Source organism: Gobio gobio (assembly GCF_949357685.1).
Source record: "Gobio gobio genome assembly, chromosome: 25".
Classification (NCBI taxonomy): Eukaryota; Metazoa; Chordata; class Actinopteri; order Cypriniformes; family Gobionidae; genus Gobio; species Gobio gobio.
The window spans coordinates 20018859-20040037 of NC_137121.1; the positions used below are offsets into that span (position 1 = coordinate 20018859).

Consider the following 21179-nt stretch of genomic DNA (forward strand, 5'->3'; position numbering starts at 1 on the left):
GTAACATTTTACCCAAGTAAGAAGTTGGTCGTATTGTAATTTAGAAGATTAAAATAAATAATCTCAAATAAAACAACAAGAGACATGAGTCATTTCCATTCTCTTTATTTATTCAGTCCTTACACTTCAAGGTTGACAATATTAAACAAGTAAGGTTTCCAGTGATATCAGAATTATGCTGAACAGATATGTCACCAATTCACAATTAATAGTAATGATGTTGTTGTCTAACCCAGTTTACGGAATTATGTTGCCTTATACAACAGGTGCAGAGATAAATGATAAACTTACGCAATGCTAACAACCTCAATCTCGTGCTTTTGTAAAGAAAAAGCATAAGAATGGAAAAAAAGAAGAATGGAAAGTAGCTTTCAACTTTTGATACTGAACAAAACCTCTCAGAACCTTCAAAAACGTATTCAATGATGTCATTGTACCACACAAATGAGCATCACCAGATAACAAAACGTTTTCACTATATATATTTTTTTGGATTGCTCAACATAGTTTGGTCATAGTTTTTAGAAGCAAACTCCTACAGAGGAATGATTTATATCAAACTGCAATTTAACAGCACGTGTAGTGCTTAGGTTTCAAATATTCAATTGAATATTACAATTGGGCTTTGCAGCAGAAAAAAACAAAACAAAACAAAACAAAAAAACTGTACAGCAGTAATACTTTTTAATCTCAAGACCAGCAAGTGATTTTACCACCATTTTAAGCTCTTTTAGTGCTGGATTTGCTCAGTAACTGCTGTATAATTAGACATGTTCTCCTATCCCTATTCATCCACTATAAGATGCACCTTTACTTTTCTGTGTTCTCAAAACATGGACAGTGCAATCTCTTTAGCATCATTAATTAACTTAATGCTTTCAATAACTGCCTTTTTCCTTCAGTCTTTGCTTTTAAGCTCAAAGGCTAATTTCACAACAGCCATCAGAGGCAGCACCAATGACCTTACACACACACAAACATCAACAGAAAAAGCTAAAAGAAAAGCCAAAATTCACATTTAACTTTTTTTTCCCAGGACGGAGAACAGCTGATGTGTAAGGTCTGTTGGTTTCTGGTTTATCTAAACCCTTATGACAAGAAACATCTGAACCTTCAGTGGTGTCACCCCTAGATTGTACATAGCTCCCCCCCCCCCCCCCCCCCCACACACACCCCCCCAAACAAAAGGCATAAGAACAAAAACAAAGATAAAAAGTCATACAGCAGAAGAAAAAAATGGTCTAAATTAAAGAAAGAAAGAACAATTCGGAAGACATCACAATAAAGCTTAAACGAAAAAACATTTAGTAAAAAATAAGTCTTATGAAAGCAGTACGTTATTACTGGTGTCTGCTGTGAAACAATTATAAGTTCATTATTGTCACATATGGACTCTGAATAGCAAGTGCCTCTTATTTTAACTTTGAAGGCATACGGGTAAGATTACGGCAGGTACAAGTTTCTTTGTCTTTATCAGTGCTTTTGAAAAACTCATCATTCATTACCCAAAATTATTGAGTGAGCAGCACACACTGACTTTTTGCTCTGCACAATAATACAACCTATAATAGAATCACAAATCGATTTCAGCAAGCAGGTTTATTGCAACGCATGGAGCATCTCTCTTAATAAAAGACCCTTGTTTGATGCAACCAAACAAGCAATAGCAACTCCATCTGAAACCCATTTAAAACAGGATCTCATGAGCTGCTTATTTTTTTTAGCACTGAGAACGGAAACAAAACAGAAATGAGGTAAAGCACAGCAATGAATATTAGCATAAGAAAATTGGTGGTATTGGCCAATGACCGCTTAAAATGGTCAGTAGTGGTCCAATGGCAACCAATATCACAAATATTTAGTACACTTACCTTACCATTGAAGTGTGCAACATTTTATCACTGATAAGAACCCAGTCAATCTGTCATATTTACAGCAATCTGGGATTGGTCAACAAAGCAAATAACGCTTTGAAAGAAGAGATTTTTGCAAGCAATAAACTGCCTTAATCTCAGTGCCTTAACACTGACTTTAATCAATCTGGCACAAAGGGCCAAAAAAAGGCAAAACCCTCATCTAATGCCCATGAAAGTCGGTCGAAAACAGCACATCCGACTCTAAACTAAAAGCAAATTCTTCTATGTGAGATGCTGAAAGTAACATAAGATTCAAACATGCCATAAGACCAATTAAGTTGCATTAAGTGTGACCCGGTTGATGCTTCGGTGGAATACCTGCATAATTTATTAATGGGTTATGAAGGTTGTTTCATCTAAAAAGATCAGCCTTGCATATTAAAGCGGCTGTGTGGAAGGTTATTGTAAGCAGACGGTGAGTATACTGATATTGGTTCCACTTTTAACATAAGAGCTGGTATCGTTTTCCATCACTTCCCTTTGATGGGAATCATCACAGAAGTAGAGAAGAATTTGAGAAAAAACAAGCGACTGAGAAGTTCAAGTTCTGTTGCAACATTCAAACCGACATCCGTTCATTCGTATAATCTTTAAGGCAGGTTCAGTGAGCCTTGACCGTGAAGGTCAACGGCTTATTCGGAGTGCAGCGGGATGACGAATTTACATCCAAAGGGGGAGTGGTATTTGATCCCCACTTCATGGAATACCTGTCGGGGAATGCCGATGTCACATAGGTAGACACGGCCGGCGCCCTCGGAGAGAGGCAACGGGAGGCCCAGAGAAAGTGACCATTTGGCTTCCACGGCATGCGCCTGTCCACTTACTGGAGGGTCGATGCTTAGGACGGGGGCTCGGTTCTGGTTGGCCCAGTCGGCGGCGGCCTTGTACCAGGGCTGGTCCCTCAAGAATCCGTTTTCGTGCGAGTCCAGGCAGTTTATGACCAGGTCAACTGGCGTCTCAGGCAAGTCTGAGGGCGAGACAACATTTGTTTTAAATGAGTGTTTGATTATGTGTATTCTGGTATATTAAGTAAGGAGGGTGGGTGGATGCAAAGTAAATGTGTTTTTGCAATTCAGAGTGGAAGTTTCCAAGACTTCCAAGCCCATCTAAACAAAGCGTTCAGGTGGGTGTGTTAGGAACATATGTGAGATACAGAAACCATGCTAAAGGTTTCATGCGCCAAATGCGTGTTGATGGAATCTTTGAGTAAAAAAAACCCACCTGGATTACACCAAGCGCTCAGATCTGGTATGAATGAGGGGAGGGTCTCTGATTTTGTTGATAATAAAAAGCCCAATGTTGCTCTTTAATGTTGTTCGTATTCTTTAATATGATTAGGAATGCCCAATATTAAAAGTCTAGATAATACATTAAAGGATTAGTTCACTTTAAAATGAAAATTACCACATGATTTACTCACCCTCAAGCCATCCTAGGTGTACCGTAAAACTTCAAATAATAGCCGAGTCCCAAACAGACGCCTGTCTCTTTTAAACGCCTGGTGTGACGACAGGTTTGGGTAAATAAAGGCCGGTCTCAAATAGAGGCCTGGTCTGTTTTTTAGTATCGGGCTGTATTTGATCTTCTCAAACCCGTCAGATCGTCTGTTCTATGTTTTGATTAGATTTCAAGTGACAGACGCAGCCGTTCATGAACGACTCATCACTATGGCAACATAAAGAGGTTAACGAACTTTCAGTCTTCTGTTTTTCTTAATTCTCTCAATAGCACCATGGAGACAAAAAGAAAAAAGTATAATTTGACATTTAATCTGACAGTTGTCGAATTTCAAGTGTGGGAAAAGCTAAATTCGGAGCGGCTGAAAAATTCCTTTAAGGTATGCTTGCGCGCGTTTGTGTGTGCTAGGGAGAAAGAGGAGATATATTTCATTAACTTCGGGATGTTATCCTTAGGTATGTGGCCTGACAGTAGCTTCTGATGGAAGCGAGGATCACCTTATCCATTGTTTCAAAGAGGGAGAGCCGTGCGCATCTGGGCGGGAGCTGTTAGTGCAAGCAAGGCAGGCAGAGTTAGCGGAGGCCGGAGAGGGAGAAGTGGAGGAGAGCGACGAGGAGGAGGAATTCGCCAATGAACTTGTAATTGAGGGTCGCGGGGATGATGATAGTGATGAATAGAGTAATTTTCTATCACATGATTGCAGTTGTTTTACAGGGTAGCCTTCATTCTTTCTTGTTGATGTGTTTCGGGCAACAAGTTCATATGCTCGATGGATTTTAGTGGTAACTTATATTGTTCAGCCGATTGCTGTCACATCGTTTAGTTTTTTGTCCTGCCAATAATCTAAGACATTTCTTACATTAAATTATTTGTTTAATTATAAATAAAATGTAATATAATGTGGTAACCTCCTACCGTCATGCTTGAACATCTCAACACTAAATTAAAGGCCTGTCTCTTATAGACGCCTGTTTCAAATCCGGTCACAAGCCGGTGCAGTTCGGCGATTTGGGTAAATAGAAGCCCGGGCTATTATTTGAGGTTTTACGGTATATAGCCGCGTTTCCACCGCAGGAACTTTCCCTAGGAACTAGGGACTTTGGGGTGGTACTCTGTGTGTTTCGACCGCAGGAACCGGGGTCTAAATAAAGTTCCGGGTAAAGATTTCCCCCTCAAAACGGCCCTGCTTGCGAGGTAGTACTTTTTCAAAGTTCAGAAACTTTCGGGGGTGGGACTTGGGCGCTGAACATGCTGATTGGTTGAGCTCATGCAGCATTTTATTTCAACCTAAAAGTCTTGTTTGCTATTCAATTCAACAATGGAGTTTAAAAAAATACGACCGATGGACAGACGACGAGATTCAGGCTTTATTAAGTTTATTTGCAGAGGATGAAATCCAGCGGGCTCTGGAAAGTCGCGTGCAGTCCCACGTCACCGGACTAATCTTTGCGGTACTTAAGACAGAGATGGAAACGTAGACAGCAGCAAGTCTGAGGGAAAAAAGAGTTCCTGGGACAAATAGTTCTGGGGAATTTCGGTGGAAACGGGGCTTATGACTTTCTTCTTTTTGATGAACACAATCAGAGTTATATTAATAAATACCCTGACGCTTCCAGGCTTTATAATGGCAGTGACGGGGTCCATTGAGTTTGAAGCTCAAAAAAAGCACATCCATCCATAATGAACGTACTCCACACGGCTCCAGGGGGTTAATAAAGGCCTTCTGAAGCGAATCGATGGGGTTTTGTAAGAAAAATACCCATATTTAAAACTTTATAAGGAAAAATATCTCGCTTCCGCCAGACCGCCTTCCATATTCAACTTACGCATAAAGTGTAACGTCTCTCAGTTCAAAACGCTTAATCTACGTTCTAGTGATACACTACAGCGCCAGTTACGCTTTTTTCACTTCAGAAGGCCTTTATTAACCCCCCGGATATTTATTAATATAACTCTGATCATGTTCATCAGAAAGAGGAAAGTCATATACACCTAGGATGACTTAAGGGTGAGTAAAACATGGGGTAAGTGAACTACTCCATTAAACAGATTATTATTTTCATTGTATGGCTGATAACCATTAAATAGACAGTATTTAAATTCTATACTGTTTTGTAGGGATGCACCGATAACACTTTTTCCAGAATGAGTCCGATTCAATACTTTTATTTTTGGTACTCGCCGATACTGACTACTAATACCTGTATTTCATTGCATTATTAGGCTACTATGATTTTACAGATCACATTCTCGTGTAAAGCAGTTATTATTCACGCTATTAAAAAAAGAGCACTTCTAATGTCAGTAAATTAAAAGCACTTGTTAAAGGGATAGTTCACCCAAAAATGAAAATTAGCCCATGATTTACCCTCAAGTCCTCCTAGGTGTATGACATTCTTCTTTCAGACGAATAAAATCGGAGTTATATTACAAAAGTCCAGGCTAAACCAAGCATTATAATTGCAGTAATAGTTGCTCTGTTTTTGAAGTCCATAAAAAAGTGCACCTGTCCATCGAATAACGTGCTCCTTGCGGGTCCAGGGTTGTTAAAAAAAAGCCTTCTGAAGCGAATCGATACGTTTGTGTAAGAAAAATATCCATATTTAAAACTTTATCAAGTAGAGTTCCAGCCGATCACCTTCCATGGAAAAGTGTTGAAAGTTGAAAGTGAAACTCAAGATGCGTACGTGACGTCATGACGAGCGGACCTGGTCGCGTTAGTCTTTCGATCGGCAGAGGACCTTTCAACACTTTTTTCATAAATTGAACACGGAAGGCGGTCGGCCGATACTTTACTTTATAAAGTTTTAAATATGGATATTTTTCTTACACAAACGCATTGATTTGCTTCAGAAGGCCTTTATTAACACCCCAGAGCCGTGTTGAGCACATTATTTGATGGGCAGATGCACTTTTTATGGACTTCAAAAACAGAGCAACTATTACTGCAATTCTAATGCTTGGATTAGCCTGGACTTTTGTAATATAACTCCGATTTTATTCGTCTGAAAGAAGAATGTCATACAGTGTTTCCCCTAGGTTTACAGCTTTGGGGGGGGGGGGGGGGGGGGGGCCTCCCGAAACTACCAGTGTCGCGGAGCGGGAGTGTTACGGATACGTGGTGTTGCCATAGACAATAAATTAATTAATTTGGTAAATAAATATAAACAATATATATACTATATTTCAGGGCTCAATGCTAAGGATATTTTTCAGGGGTTCAAATTTTTACTTGCCCTGTCAGAATTTTCACTGACCCCACCACAAAAAAAAGACAAATAAGATAAAATAGGCCTAGTATTGTTTTTGAGCCATATAAGCTTAATAAATAAGGTTATGACTCTAAAAACTAAAATCCTAACTCATATATTTTTTTTATATTGTTAAAGACCGTCAGTAATAAAATAAGAACAAATAATCAAATTATGAGCAAAAGCACAAATAAATAAAGCAGAACAAACATACAAATTAAATACAGTTATTTTCATGTAGGTCTAAACTAGATTGTCAGGTACAAAAATAGTAATCAAATGTAAAATATAACTGCATAATCTGCATAAAATGATATGCCACTGCATATAAATACAGATTAACCCTTATTAAAAGTTATTCAGTCAAGAGCAGTGAGTGATTTTTTTTGTTTTTGTCTTTTGTTATCTCAATATTTATATAGCCAATGACGATATTTTCCGGCTTTCCATGTTTTCACTGTTATAAGGTAGGGGGCGCTGTAGCGCATTTCCTGCACGAGAACAGAATCTCCTGATCAAAACACTGCCGAAGAAGCAACGTGCGATATCATGTGTAAGCAGATGCATATGTAAAATAACGCGATCATCACCATTAAACAGCATATAAATCAAAACTACCTAATGTTATTGAATGAAATGTCAACCCAGGACGAATTATAGGACTGTCAAGCTTTGGGGTGTTGATGGACTCGATCTACAACATCTGTGTTTTGTTCATCGTTCAGACGTAACGTTAGTCTTTTACAAAAAAGTGATTTTTTTCAGCTTTATGCTCAATGTTGCTTTTTCATGAAACTTGCAACATTCAAGTGTTGATTAAAAAAATAATATATGAAGCTGGAATAAAACAGTGGGTCTGTTCTTTCTTTGATATATTGCATGTTTAGATATTCTGTGGACCATTAAAACTTGTGAAAATTACCATAAATGCTGGCGGTGACTGGCAAATTTCATGTTTACGTTCATTTAAAAGACCTAACCGACTATGTTTACGATGATACTCAACAAGACAATCATTTTGATATAATTTTGTGTGAATATTCGCGCACTGAGACGCGTGGCCGTGCGTGTGTGTGTGTTGTGTTGCTGCCCTTCGCGACGAGCAAACTGAGAGAGAGACACTTTCTCGTCTATGAGCGCTTGAATATTTAAATTGGCAAGGCTTAAAAATGCGCAAATGATCAGTTTCCGTGAAGATGCAGCTTTGGCCCGAGTGTCTTTCACGCTGGCACTGAACCATCGGGCAATTCTTATTGTCAACCGTAATGACAAATATTTTTTGTCATTCATTCAGGGGGGGCGAGGGGGCGTTTTGGGAGGGCGGGGCGCCCCCCCAAAACAATGGTAGGGGAAACACTGGTCATATATACCTAGGATGACTTGAGGGTGAGTAAATCAACTATCCCTTTAAGTGATGGTCATATTCGCTATATTCACTGTAAGCTAAGCTTCTAAGTTTTAAAACAAAGCCTATTTGGTGCTAGTTAAGCAAGTGGTTAAGTAACCTGATAACTAAGTAGTGCCTCAGATTTAAGAGGTTAAGGTTAACAATTAATTGATTGTTAATTTAAACAATTATACCATGCATGATTATTAAATGTAGATGCAACAGTGCCTCACCTTTCACATTAGAAACCAGTTTGCCTCCCGTCTTCCCAAAAAGTGCAAGCTCACTGGTGATGGCCTCCAACATCTTGACAAAATTTGGCAGGAAAAGGATGACCTCCACTTCATGGTTGGCCAAGTGACGGCCACAGCTGATGCCCTGAGCGCCCTGGACATGTGGTCCACACAACAGAGCCACTGTGGGCCGCTGATGCACATTCTTTGGAGTAAGTCTGAGAAGAACCAGACAAATGATAACCAGACTGCCTGAAGATATTTCTGATAATGCAATTTCTGTTGAAGTCCCACACACCTGTTTGGGCCTCCAAGTAGCGTGAGGGCCATCTGACTCGCACATACGCCCGTCATCTCAAGTCTGCGCTCCAGAGAGAGACCGTGACTTTCTGCTGCAGCTAACAAACGCTTGTGCAACTCGAAAGAGATGCTGGGTACCACCAGCCCTGAGTCTGGGAGAAATGGATAGGGAACGATTCAGACAGTGCACTATATAGGGTATAGGGAACAATCAAACAGCCCTGAGCCTGAGAGGAATAGCATGAATTAAGATAAGGCAAGCTAAATTATTTAATAGTTCATGAGGTCAGATTCTTACCAGTGCTATACTCTTTCGTTCCGTTCTGTGGAACTGTGATCTGTCTGTAGACGACGGGTTTGGCCTCTAGGATGTTCTCGTCATGCCGGTATCGTGACGGTGTTTGCTCTCCAGGTGTCCCTCGAGATCTCGCACCATTGCCTCGCCGCTCTGACGAATCGATTTGCGAGAACACAGCAGCCTTGTCGAACAGCGCCAGATTCCCCTCAAAATCAAAGTCCTCATCGAGAACATCATCTATACCGTCTCCGAAACATTCATCGTCTTTGTTTTTCATATGACCTCCATTCTTCAGGCCGTTCTTTTTCGGTGTGGCCTGATTTGGACCTTTGCAACTAGATGACCCTAGAAACAAGAAGTTAAAGTTTTAACTAAATTAGTTATTTCCATACATATACATACATATAAATATATATTTTGGCCCACCCAAAAAAATGTATAAATAATATACATTTTTATTCTCAAACACACACACACACACACACACACACACACACACACACACACACACACACACACACACACACACACACACACACACACACACGTATATGTATATAAAAACACACATTTACAGGCAGCATCTCATTTTCTTTTAGTTTAACTTGATGTATTAAAATAACTAAAAAAAAAATGTATGAAAAGCTATACAGACAAAAACATGACCAAAAAAACCCCCAACAAAATTACAAAAAATTTAACTAAAGTAAAAAATAAGTAAAAAGTTATTCAGTCAGGAGCAGTGAGTGATTTTCTCTGTCTTTTGTTGGTTGATTAACATTAAAGGTGGGGTAAGCGATATTTGAAAAAGGATGTTTGAAAGTTGGTCGGACCAACACAACAACAAATGTGTAGCCAATCAGCATTAGCAGGGTTTTTCCTGCATTGAAAATTTTTTGCCGGCCGCCAAAACAAATGTGTGTCCCGCCAAAGCATTATTTGATCAGTTATTGCGATTTATGATAGGGGCGGGCGCATATTAACTGTGACAGAGAGAACGAGCAGAGAGCCCTCCTCCGCGCGCACTCTCTGTCTTCAAAATAAGCACTGTCTTAGCTTTCTAATATTTCACATATTATGTTAATCAAAATCAAAAGGTTGGAAAACCGAATCCATATTGCACGTGGCGCATTCTGACATTTTTTCCCTTGAATTACCGTTGGGTGTGAATTGCCCTCAAAAAACGTTGACTCTTCTCTGACCAGCTGACATAAACCATACTTTCAATAAACAGGAAATAAATCCTATCCAGTTATGAAGTGTTTTCTGTGTGTGTGTGTGGATGACCATGTCTGTCAGCCATCACCGAAGACCATTTTTGACCCAGGAAAAACCCTGATTAGGCGTCGTATGAAGGTGGAGGAGAAAGAACGAGCAAGAGGGAGATTTGTAGAAAGACTGCTGAAAGAGAGATGCCTGAGAGACATTACAAAAGAGAAAAGCTCATAAGAATATCACTGGAAAAAGAAGGGTTATGATCAGGAAAGAGCTTTAGGACCTGCGTTAATATTAGAAAAGCTTTCCAACGCTGGAGAAAGCTAAGCAGGAAGGCCTAAAAAACAGACACGGAGATAGCTTTGATTCCACTCCATACGTGAGTAACACTGGCTATGAGTGTCATTGTTTGTCTGGAGCTGCTGTGCAGTTGGCAACTAACAACGAACCCTTGCTTGTATTTATTCTTGTGAACTGTAACTCTGCGTTCACACCGGACGCGATTCGCGCGAGTGATTTACATGTTAAGTCAATGCAGAGACGCGAAATGGCATTCTGCGGCGCGATTGAGGCGGCGCGAAGGACGCGAATTGAGCGTTTTGAACGTGCGAATCGCTCAAGTTGAAAAATCTGAACTTTGGCGGATATTTCGCGCCGCGTTAACCAATCAGGAGCTTGCTCTAGTAGTGACAACAATGAGGAGAAAATCTGTATATTAATATCTGGTTCAGACAATATGATTATCACTGTGATAACATTAAATGACATGAAACACAACCCAGTCTCTTTTTGTTAAATGCGAGTTTATGTATGATCAATAATACAAAAGTATAAGTAATGTATAACAAGCTATACATGAAATAAAGCAAACAATGCAGTCAAACATTCAAAGTCAGTGCTAGTAGGCTAACGTTACAACTGCAACGTACAGTTATAGCCTAAAAATATAAAGTAATGAAACTTATCTTTGCCCTCAGCCTAAACGATTTGCCAGGGAACAAATTATAGATCCATGAGACCAAAGATCGGCCGTTACAAGACGAATTATAGCTCGAGACACACCACAGAGACATCAGAGCCAGCGGGAGACGGCAGAAGGACTGGCCGAGGAAAGGTTGCCCTCGCCGGCTTTGACGTGCGCTGAACGCCGCTGATCCGCTGGAGCTCACAACTCCGAACACGGCAGATAAAATGTTCAAATAGGCACTGTTTATATAAATAAACCACAGATTTGAGCTTTAAACAACTACATTATCGACTGAAAAAGTCTTAAAACTACGTTTTGTCACACATTAACAGTAGATATTAACAAAAAAAAAGACATGTAAACACAGCCCATGTCAGCCATTTCTCAACGAGACGAGCTGCTGGCGGAAGCCCCGCCCATGACGCGAATTCACGTCTGTTGTGCAGTGAATGTCACGCGCGAGTAAACTCAAAATGTACACGCGTCCACCTTTGCGCGAATTATTCGCGCGAATCGCGTCCGGTGTGAACGCCACATAAGGACAATTTTTGTGCTTCCTTGTCGTTCGTTTATTATCTTCACTTTATTTTTCCTGAAGCATTATTTTTTTGTGCTTCTGTTACGATAAACAGACATCCACTCTTGCATTGCCTGTGTAACGGAGGGCAGCTAGTGAGAGTTGTTCAGGCTGATGACTGCTAGAGAATGCGATGTATACGGTTTAGCATTCTTGTTAGCGATCGAGGTTCGAGACCGACTCGGAACAGGGCAGTTAGGATTGGACGGTGAGCTTTGGAGGCGGAGCAATGAAGAAAGGGGTGTGTTTGTATTGGTTGATTTCAAATATCAACAATGTTCAGTAACGACTTAGAAATATCGCTTACTCCACCTTTAAGCACAAAGACGGGTGCAGGTTTATTAGCTGTCACTTTAAGAGCTGCTCAGATCCAATATATTGTTACACACACACTTTTTTTCTCTCAAGTCTACTTAAGACATAATCGACTGTATTTATGTGAATACTCACTGTAAAGGCCATCAGAGTAGTTAAGTATTATTTTGATTATAGCTACGCTATATGGTTTTATTATTACGGTATCAGGCCTTTATTTTGATAACCAAAGAAACCGGAAGTATGGTGACGGAAATGTACCTGGCGATCGGCGAAAAGACGAAAGGAAAGTAGGAAAAGGTTCACGGTTAAAAACAGTTAAAACTACAAGGTTTAGCTTCAGTCAATTGGAGAACAAGGTTTGTAAAGAAATATATTTGAGCTATTGGAAATGTTTATCATAAAATGTATAACTTTGTAATGCTATCGGATTGAAACTAATGTAATGAGCTGTGTAACGTTCGAAATGTGATGGTAATGCATGGTTTATTTGTTTTTACTCAGCTCTTACGTTGGTTAATGACAAGGACGGCAATAAAATTCACTTAACCATCAGTTCTGGCCTTCTCAATATTGATTGGATGCTACAGTAAGAGCTTGACCACCGCCACACGCTGCACAACGGGGCTGCAAGATCCATCGGCAATTCCCGTGAAATCCAGCAGAGGGCAGAAGTTGGTCAGAAAATAAAACAGTTCAACGAAAGGTGCTCAAAATGGAAGAATCACAGGCTGCTTCAGTAAGTCAAATGGACATAAATGAACAGATCACAAATTTACAACAAAAAATTCAAGATTTGAAAGACTCACTTAAAGACGAAAGTGAGGATAGACAAAACATTATGGATTCAATCAGGTGCAAAGAACGAATCTTAACAGAGCTTCAAGACAAAGCTCAAAGCATGTCAAGGTTGCCAAGGCGTTCTGAAAGAGTTAAAGTACCAACAGAAAGGATGATAACATTCCAAAAGGAAGAAATGAGTAAAAGGGAAAAAAGACTAACAACTCTTTATGAACAATGGAAAATACAGGTACGCGAAACAAGAGAAAGGTTAAAGTTAGATATCACAGACAAGGAGATGTCAGAACTCGCGGACATAATAGAGAAAGGGAGAGATGATGTATTGAAGTTATATTCAGAAATAAGAAACCAAATGGCACCATCATCTGACATAAGGAGAAAGATTGATGCATGCGATGCAATAACTCGTGACATCGTAAGGATAATTCTGGAAAGATTAAGTGGTGTTGATGAGGATTTTGACGCAGAGCGCGAAAGAATTCGTTTACGTGGACTTTTAGAGCATGAGTATGCCCAGTCCATATACGGCTCAACCGCAGGTTCAAATCGCAGCCAACGGTCCTCAGCTTCACAGCTCACAGCAAAACGAGCCGATGCAGCAGCAGAGCTAGCTGCAAAAGAAGCTGAATATGAAATCGTACTAGAGGAACAAAGACAACAGGAAAGGATAAAAGCTCTAGAGGAGGAGCACAAGAAACAAATGGCAGCTCAAACATCAGAGTTGGAACGCTTGAAAGCACAGAGGGAAGTGAAAGCAGCTCGAGCCAGGTTTGAAGCATATGACAGAGAGTTATCACAGGTGGATGATGTACAGTCAATTAAAAGTGAACAGGTGAGCCCATATTCCACACCCACACCAGCGCTCTCTTTCATTCCTGTGCAAACAGCTCCCCCTAGTGTCACTCAACTAGCTCAAGCAGTGCAGGATAGCATTCAACTGAACAGACTTCCCACGCCAGAACCAACAGTGTTTAGTGGCGACCCTATAAGCTTCATTGAATGGAAATCCACTTTCATATCACTGATTGAACAAAAGGGCATCTCAGCAGCAGACAAATTGTACTATTTGAAAAGATACGTAACAGGCCCAGCTCGAAAATGCCTTGAAGGCACTTTCTTTAGAAATGATGAGGAAGCATATAAGGACGCTTGGCACAAACTAAACCAAAGGTACGGCCAGCCTTTCGTGATTCAGAAGGCATTTAGAGAAAGGCTATCAAATTGGCCTAAAGTGCAGTCTAGAGATGCTGATGGACTAAGGGCATTTGCAGATTTCATAAATGCATGCATGCTTGCAATGCCACATGTAAAGGGTCTACAAATACTCAATGACAGTGAAGAAAACCAAAAATTGTTGCACAAACTACCAGACTGGATAAACGCAAGATGGAACAGACAGGTAACAAAGACTTTAATGGAGGGCGGTGAGTTTCCAAGTTTTAGTGCTTTTGCCTCCTTCCTCTCAGTAGAAGCTGAAGTCGCCTGCAACCCAGTCACCTCCATTCATGCACTTCGCTGCACTGAAACAAACAGTGACAGAAGGAACACAAAGGAAATCAAAAGAAACAAGGCAAGTGTATATAACACAAACACCACTGAACAAAGTGATAAAAGGACAATAACAAAAACACTCAATGGCTCTCCATGCACAATGTGCCAAGGCAACCATCAACTTCACAAGTGCCCTGACCTCTTGAAAATGTCTCTAGAAAACAGAAAGAAGCATGTGAAAGACAATAGACTTTGTTATGGCTGTCTAAAACCAGGACACAGTGCTAAGGACTGCAGACGCCGCCTTACTTGTGAGACTTGCACAAAGCGACATCCGACATGTCTTCACGATGAAAACTACAGGAATGGTCTGCAAAGAGAAACATGTGTTAGCACAAACAATGCAGCTCAAGGCAGCTCACCTGAAACAGCAACAGCCATGTCACTCAATGTTGCTAGATCTGAACAGTCAGTCAGCACCTCAATGATAGTTCCAGTGTGGCTGTCCACTACCACTAATCCACTCAAGGAAAAACTGGTCTATGCGTTATTAGACACACAGAGCGACACTGTATTCATTGATCAGGATGTCACACATGAGCTGCAGGCAGATGTTTGTCCAGTTAAGTTGAAACTAACTACCATGATGGGTAGAAATGCAGTTGTAAGCAGTGGAAAGGTGTCTGATCTCTTAGTGAGAGGTTATAACTCAGCCACAGTCATAAAGCTCCCCACTGCATACACAAAGGATTACATACCTGCTAACAGAGAACACATACCTACATGTGAAACAGCCAAACAATGGAGTCACTTGCTACCGATTGTAGACGAGGTCCCTCCACTCCTCAGTTGTGAAGTAAGCCTCCTCATAGGTTATACTTGTCCTAGAGCTCTCGCACCCAAACAAGTAATCTTAGGCAAAGAAAATGAGCCCTATGCCATTCACACTGATTTGGGATGGAGCATAGTTGGCAACTCGACACCATACAACGAAATCTATTCAGCGAGCAGTCTCTGTCACCGAATCATTGTTAAAGAAATCCCTCCCTCAACTCCAGCGGATGCAATACGTGTTTTGGAGAGAGATTTCAAAGAGACTGACGGGAATGAAAAGACGGTGTCACAAGAGGACTTAGTATTCCTTCAGAAACTCGAGCATGGCATAACACAGACTGAAAATGGACATTTTGAAATGCCATTACCATTTAAAGAAAGACCACAAATGCCGGATAACAGACAACTCGCCGAAACCAGGCTACATCAGCTCAAGCGCAAGTTCCTGAAAGATGAAAAATACAAAAGGGAATACATGAAATATATGAGTGACATCATCAAAAGGGGTGACGCTGAAAAGACTGATGATGATGGACCGCCCGGAGAGACATGGTACATACCGCACCACGGCATCTATCATCCAAAGAAACCTGATAGGTTGCGCGTGGTCTTCGACTGCTCTGCAAAACACAAAGGCACCTGTCTTAATGAGCATTTGCTGAACGGTCCGGATATGATCAACAACTTAACTGGTGTGCTTGTGCGCTTCAGACAGCACCAAGTAGCGCTCATGTGCGACATCGAAAAAATGTTTCACCAATTCCAAGTCAAAGAAAATGATCGCAACTACTTACGCTTCGTATGGTGGAAAGACGAAGATATGAACAGCCAACCACAAGCATACAGGATGACAGTACACCTCTTTGGTGCTGTTTCATCACCCGGTTGTGCGAACTATGGACTCAAACATTTAGCCAAAGAGAACAGTTCTGCATATCCAGTTGGCTCACAGTTCATAGCAAGAGACTTCTATGTAGACGACGGAGTCACCAGCGCAGAGACAGTAAAGGATGCTATACGACTGGCAAAGGAAGCACGTGAACTATGTGCAAAGGGTGGACTAAGGTTACACAAATTCGTGTCCAACAACTCTGAAGTTTTAAAAAACATTCCAGCTTCAGAGCATGCAACAGATACAAGAACAAAGGACTTGACGTTTAATGAGACACAGACTGAAAGAGCACTTGGCATTTATTGGAATGTGGAGAAGGATTGCTTTACATTTAACATCACGCTAAAGGACCAACCACCAACCAGGCGCGGCATCTTGTCCACAGTCTCAGCAATATACGACCCCCTTGGCTTCATTGCTCCCTATGTACTCAAGGGAAAGGGGATTCTCCAAGAAATGTGTCGTCAAGGAACAGACTGGGACGACCCGCTACCTGAGCAGCTTAAGCCACGGTGGGAGTGCTGGAAAGGAGATCTACACAATCTAAAAAATGTGCAAATCAGCAGATGTTATGTTCCTGCAGATTTTGGAGAAGTGGTAAAAAGAGAAATACACCACTTTTCTGATGCAAGTGCCGCAGGATATGGACAGTGTTCTTATTTCAGACTCATAAACAAAAGGGAAGAGGTCCACTGTACCTTCATCATGGGCAAAGCACGCGTCTCTCCAACAAAGATCACCACGATCCCAAGGTTAGAGCTTACCGCAGCCGCAGTATCAGTCGCCGTAAGTAACACGCTAAGAGAGGAACTGCTCTATGACAATGTTGAAGAGTTCTTCTGGACAGACTCAAAGGTCACTCTAGGATACATAAACAACGACGCGAGGCGGTTTCACACGTTTGTTGCTAATAGAGTGCAAAAAATCCGCAACAGTACCTCACCGCAACAATGGTTTTATGTGCCTACCAGTGAAAACCCAGCAGATATAGCATCCAGGGGCACATCTGTAAATGAACTGCTTTCATCTAATTGGTTCACAGGCCCTCACTTTCTGTGGGAAAAGAAAATACAGCTTCAAACAAAAGAGACCATTGTACTTACAGTAGGAGACCCAGAGGTGAGAAAGGTACAGACACTAAGCACAGAAACCGTTGAACATACAAGCCTTAGTGACCGACTCACAAGGTTCTCATCCTGGTCCCGTGCAGTCAGCGCAGTCGCACGTCTCAGACGATACCTGCTCAAAGACAAATCAAAGACACTCACAACTGTAACTGAAAGACAAAATACAGAAACTGTGATTATCAAAGACTTACAAAGACAAGCATATCAAAACGAAATAGAGACATTAAACAAAAGCAAACAACTTCCAAAGAACAACAAAATGTACAACTTGGATGTTTTCTTAGACAAGGACAATGTGCTTAAGGTGGGAGGAAGGCTCCATCACTCATCTCTTCCCAGCTCATTTAAACATCCAACAATCATTCCCAGAGAACATCACGTCACAAAACTGATAATTGCTCATTGCCACGAGAGGGTCAATCATCAGGGAAAGGGCTACACAATGAATGAGATACGATCCACTGGCTATTGGATTCCAAAGTTAAGTCAAACGGTTGCATCCTACATTCGCCAGTGTGTGTTTTGCAGGAAACAAAGGAGACCTGTGGAAGGACAAAAAATGAGAGACTTACCCACAGAAAGAATTGAACACTCTCCGCCTTTCACATACTGTGGTATGGACGTTTTTGGACCGTTCCTGACCAAACAAGCAAGGAAAGAATATAAAAGGTATGGCCTCCTCTTCACATGCTTTTATTCACGTGCAATTCATGTTGAAATGTTAGAAGACCTATCAACGGACACCTTTATAAATGGACTCAGATGCTTCATCGCTCTAAGAGGCTCTGTCAGACAAATAAAATGTGATCAGGGCACTAACTTTGTTGGTGCCAAAAACGAACTGAGTGCAGCACAAGGTGAAATTGACATTGACAAACTGACAACCTTCCTTGCAGATAATCAATGTGATTTTGTCCTAAACACACCTCATGCTAGCCACGCAGGTGGAGTATGGGAACGACAGATACGGACTGTGAGAAACGTTCTTAATGCAACACTGGCTCTCACACCAGGTCGACTCACCGACTCCTCACTCAGAACCTTCTTGTATGAAGCGGCTGCTATAGTAAACAGCCGCCCCCTTACAACAGACAGTCTCAACGATCCAAACAGTTTGGAGCCACTAACTCCAAATCATCTTGTCACAATGAAAACATCAACTCCTCTGCCACCCCCAGGACAATTCGTTAAGGAGGACTTATATGCACAAAAACGATGGCGTCATGTACAGTACTTGCTCGAACAATTTTGGAGCAGATGGAAAGGGGAGTACTTGCAGAACATAATGGTCAGACAAAAATGGCACAAGCCTAAAAGAAACATGCAAATAGGCGACATAGTAATGGACAAGGATGAAATGCAACCACGATCACAGTGGAAACTTGGACGAATCTTGGACACTGTAAAAGATACAGATGGACTTGTCAGAAAGGTCAAAATAGGCTTTGCAGACAGAAATCTTAACAAAAGAGGTCAACGGGTGAACAAAATGTCTGTAGTAGAACGCCCTGTACATAAGTTAGTTCTGCTACTAGAAGATGGTAAAAGGTAAATTTTGCAATGCTTAAGTGTATTGAAATGATGAAGTTACAGTTGTAACCTGTTTATCAGGTTATTTCTGCATTCTGGATATGTAACGTGAAGAAATTATTTGTGTTTTTTTTTTTATGTGTGTAACGTCAAATAATTTGGTGGGAGTGTAAAGGCCATCAGAGTAGTTAAGTATTATTTTGATTATAGCTACGCTATATGGTTTTATTATTACGGTATCAGGCCTTTATTTTGATAACCAAAGAAACCGGAAGTATGGTGACGGAAATGTACCTGGCGATCGGCGAAAAGACGAAAGGAAAGTAGGAAAAGGTTCACGGTTAAAAACAGTTAAAACTACAAGGTTTAGCTTCAGTCAATTGGAGAACAAGGTTTGTAAAGAAATATATTTGAGCTATTGGAAATGTTTATCATAAAATGTATAACTTTGTAATGCTATCGGATTGAAACTAATGTAATGAGCTGTGTAACGTTCGAAATGTGATGGTAATGCATGGTTTATTTGTTTTTACTCAGCTCTTACGTTGGTTAATGACAAGGACGGCAATAAAATTCACTTAACCATCAGTTCTGGCCTTCTCAATATTGATTGGATGCTACACTCACCAAGAGGGCACTTTGACATAATTTTGTGTGTATTTGGTCGTATAAGCTGAAGAAGAGATCTGAAATCGGGATTACCTGCTGCCCGAGAGGCGGCTTTCTGTGCGCGTGAGAAGTTCACTTATTGCATTTAATAACATTAAGCATGTCAAACGTATGTAACAGTCATGTGTCCAGTCTACTCTCTGAAGCATGTGTTTTTTCGAGTATTATTCTGCCTTCACGTGCTATCGGAAATGTCCTACTTCCCACTTCTGAAGTTGTGATTACAAGCTCATCCCAGTATACTAGTATTTATGATTATTTCGATAGCATGTGAAGGCAGCAGTTGTCGCAAGCAGTTGCGATATGCATATTGCAATATTATATACATTTGCAATGTTTTGATCATTTCGATATGTTGTGCAGCCCTAATCTGAGTGAGTGATACTAAAATAACACACAAATCAAATCAAATTCAAAATCCAAAGACACATGAGACTCACAGGAGTTGTGTCTTCGTCTGAAGCCTTTACTTTGGCCAGCCATGTCCACGTGACGTTCACCGTAACTCTTGGAGTAATGTGGCACCGGAGACAACCCTCCTTCCTGCAATTTGGGTTCAGTTTTATTAGGTACCGTCACAGGAGCGCTGTTGACCGGGCCGCCACCACCCTTGTCCTTGCGTCCGCCATGCGGCGTCAATGTGGAATTGGAGTCTGGACCATTCTGCTTGGGGACTTCAGTGAAGCTCTTATGGATATCCAGGATTTTGAGATCTTTAATGTCCATGGCACTGTGGATTAGAAAGGTGTAACGTTACTCGTTTAATACAGTAACTAGTTGTGTTTGGTATTCAAATTCTGATGAGCCCGTATTAAATGATGTATTAAGAATTGTACTTTAGAGTACATAATACCACAAAAATGCAGAATATATCCACTGAGACAAGGTTGCCTATCTTAAAAAACATATTTGAACTTCATAAAGGATCAAAAACAATTGTTTAGGATTATTATTTATTATTTACCTGAAAGTGACCTCAGGCACAGTGCATTTGACTCCATTGTGGAAGGGATGTCTGAGAGAGATGGTCTGGCTGGTCTGGTCTACTGAAGATACTTCTCCTTGATACACTCCTAGAGTTGCCCCACAGTGAATTGAAACAAGGCTGCCAATCCAATCTGATGCCATTCTGACCAACTGAAATGAGATTAAAAAGACGCTTGTTATTCTTTATGAGTTTTATATTAAAACACAACTCCTAAAAACGGGGAATGTGGGAATACGTTAATATAATGAATATTATGAAGGGATAAATCAAGTATCGAACGTTAGATGGGAAGATGCTAATGTTAGCCAGCTAGATGTACAGGACGCGACGGCTTTAAAAGCTACTTTTTTCGTCGTCGGATCTATAAAACTAGTAAAATGAGTTCATCACCTGTTGTCAAGAGCAAATCCTTTAAATAATGCGGGTAACTGTAATATCGTGTTAGATTTTGATGAACTCTTGTGAAGAGCTCGGCTGCGCGAACGGCTTCTTCTATGATTCACTGTGTGTGATTGGGTCTCAGTTTTGAATCTGTGTTTACTGCCACTTACCGGGCAACCGCCAAAGTACATTGAGCTGCATGCAGTGGCATGACCTTAAAAATCTTAAAATAAGCGATTATTAATATTAATCCATATTTATAATATTTTTTTGTAAATCATAATTATTGTTTATTTATATTATCGCATTTTTAACTGATATAATATTATGAAATAATAGCATTTTATAATTAATTGTGATTAATAACGATATTTATAATGTATAATTAAATTAAATTAATAGAATTATTAAATTAAGTAATATTATTGGCCACTAGCGGCTTTTGTTTGTATCTTAATGGAAATAAATTCTTAATCTGTAACATAAAGCCAACATTAAATATTCTCAGATAAGCCTTTGAATGAAACAAACCATCTTCTTGTCAGTTAT

At 40.5% G+C, this 21179-nt stretch overlaps 2 protein-coding genes across 2 annotated transcripts; one reads left to right on the plus strand and one right to left on the minus strand.

Annotated features, from left to right (window-relative positions):
• Positions 1-88: 88 nt before the first annotated feature.
• On the minus strand, positions 89-20763 carry edc3 (enhancer of mRNA decapping 3 homolog). The gene is made up of 7 exons (XM_079810347.1): positions 20640-20763; positions 20226-20398; positions 19702-19991; positions 8844-9188; positions 8544-8697; positions 8246-8463; positions 89-2883 (listed from the first exon to the last, which is right to left on the minus strand). Exons 2-7 carry the CDS (start codon positions 20387-20389, stop codon positions 2549-2551), a joined length of 1506 nt encoding a protein of 501 aa, XP_079666473.1. The 5' UTR covers positions 20390-20398; positions 20640-20763; the 3' UTR covers positions 89-2548.
• LOC307122296 (uncharacterized protein) lies at positions 12158-19180 on the plus strand. Its single transcript, XM_079810345.1, has 2 exons — positions 12158-12276; positions 12422-19180. The coding sequence occupies exon 2, from the start codon at positions 12633-12635 to the stop codon at positions 18612-18614; it is 5982 nt and encodes a 1993-aa protein (XP_079666471.1). The 5' UTR covers positions 12158-12276; positions 12422-12632; the 3' UTR covers positions 18615-19180.
• Positions 20764-21179: the final 416 nt, after the last annotated feature.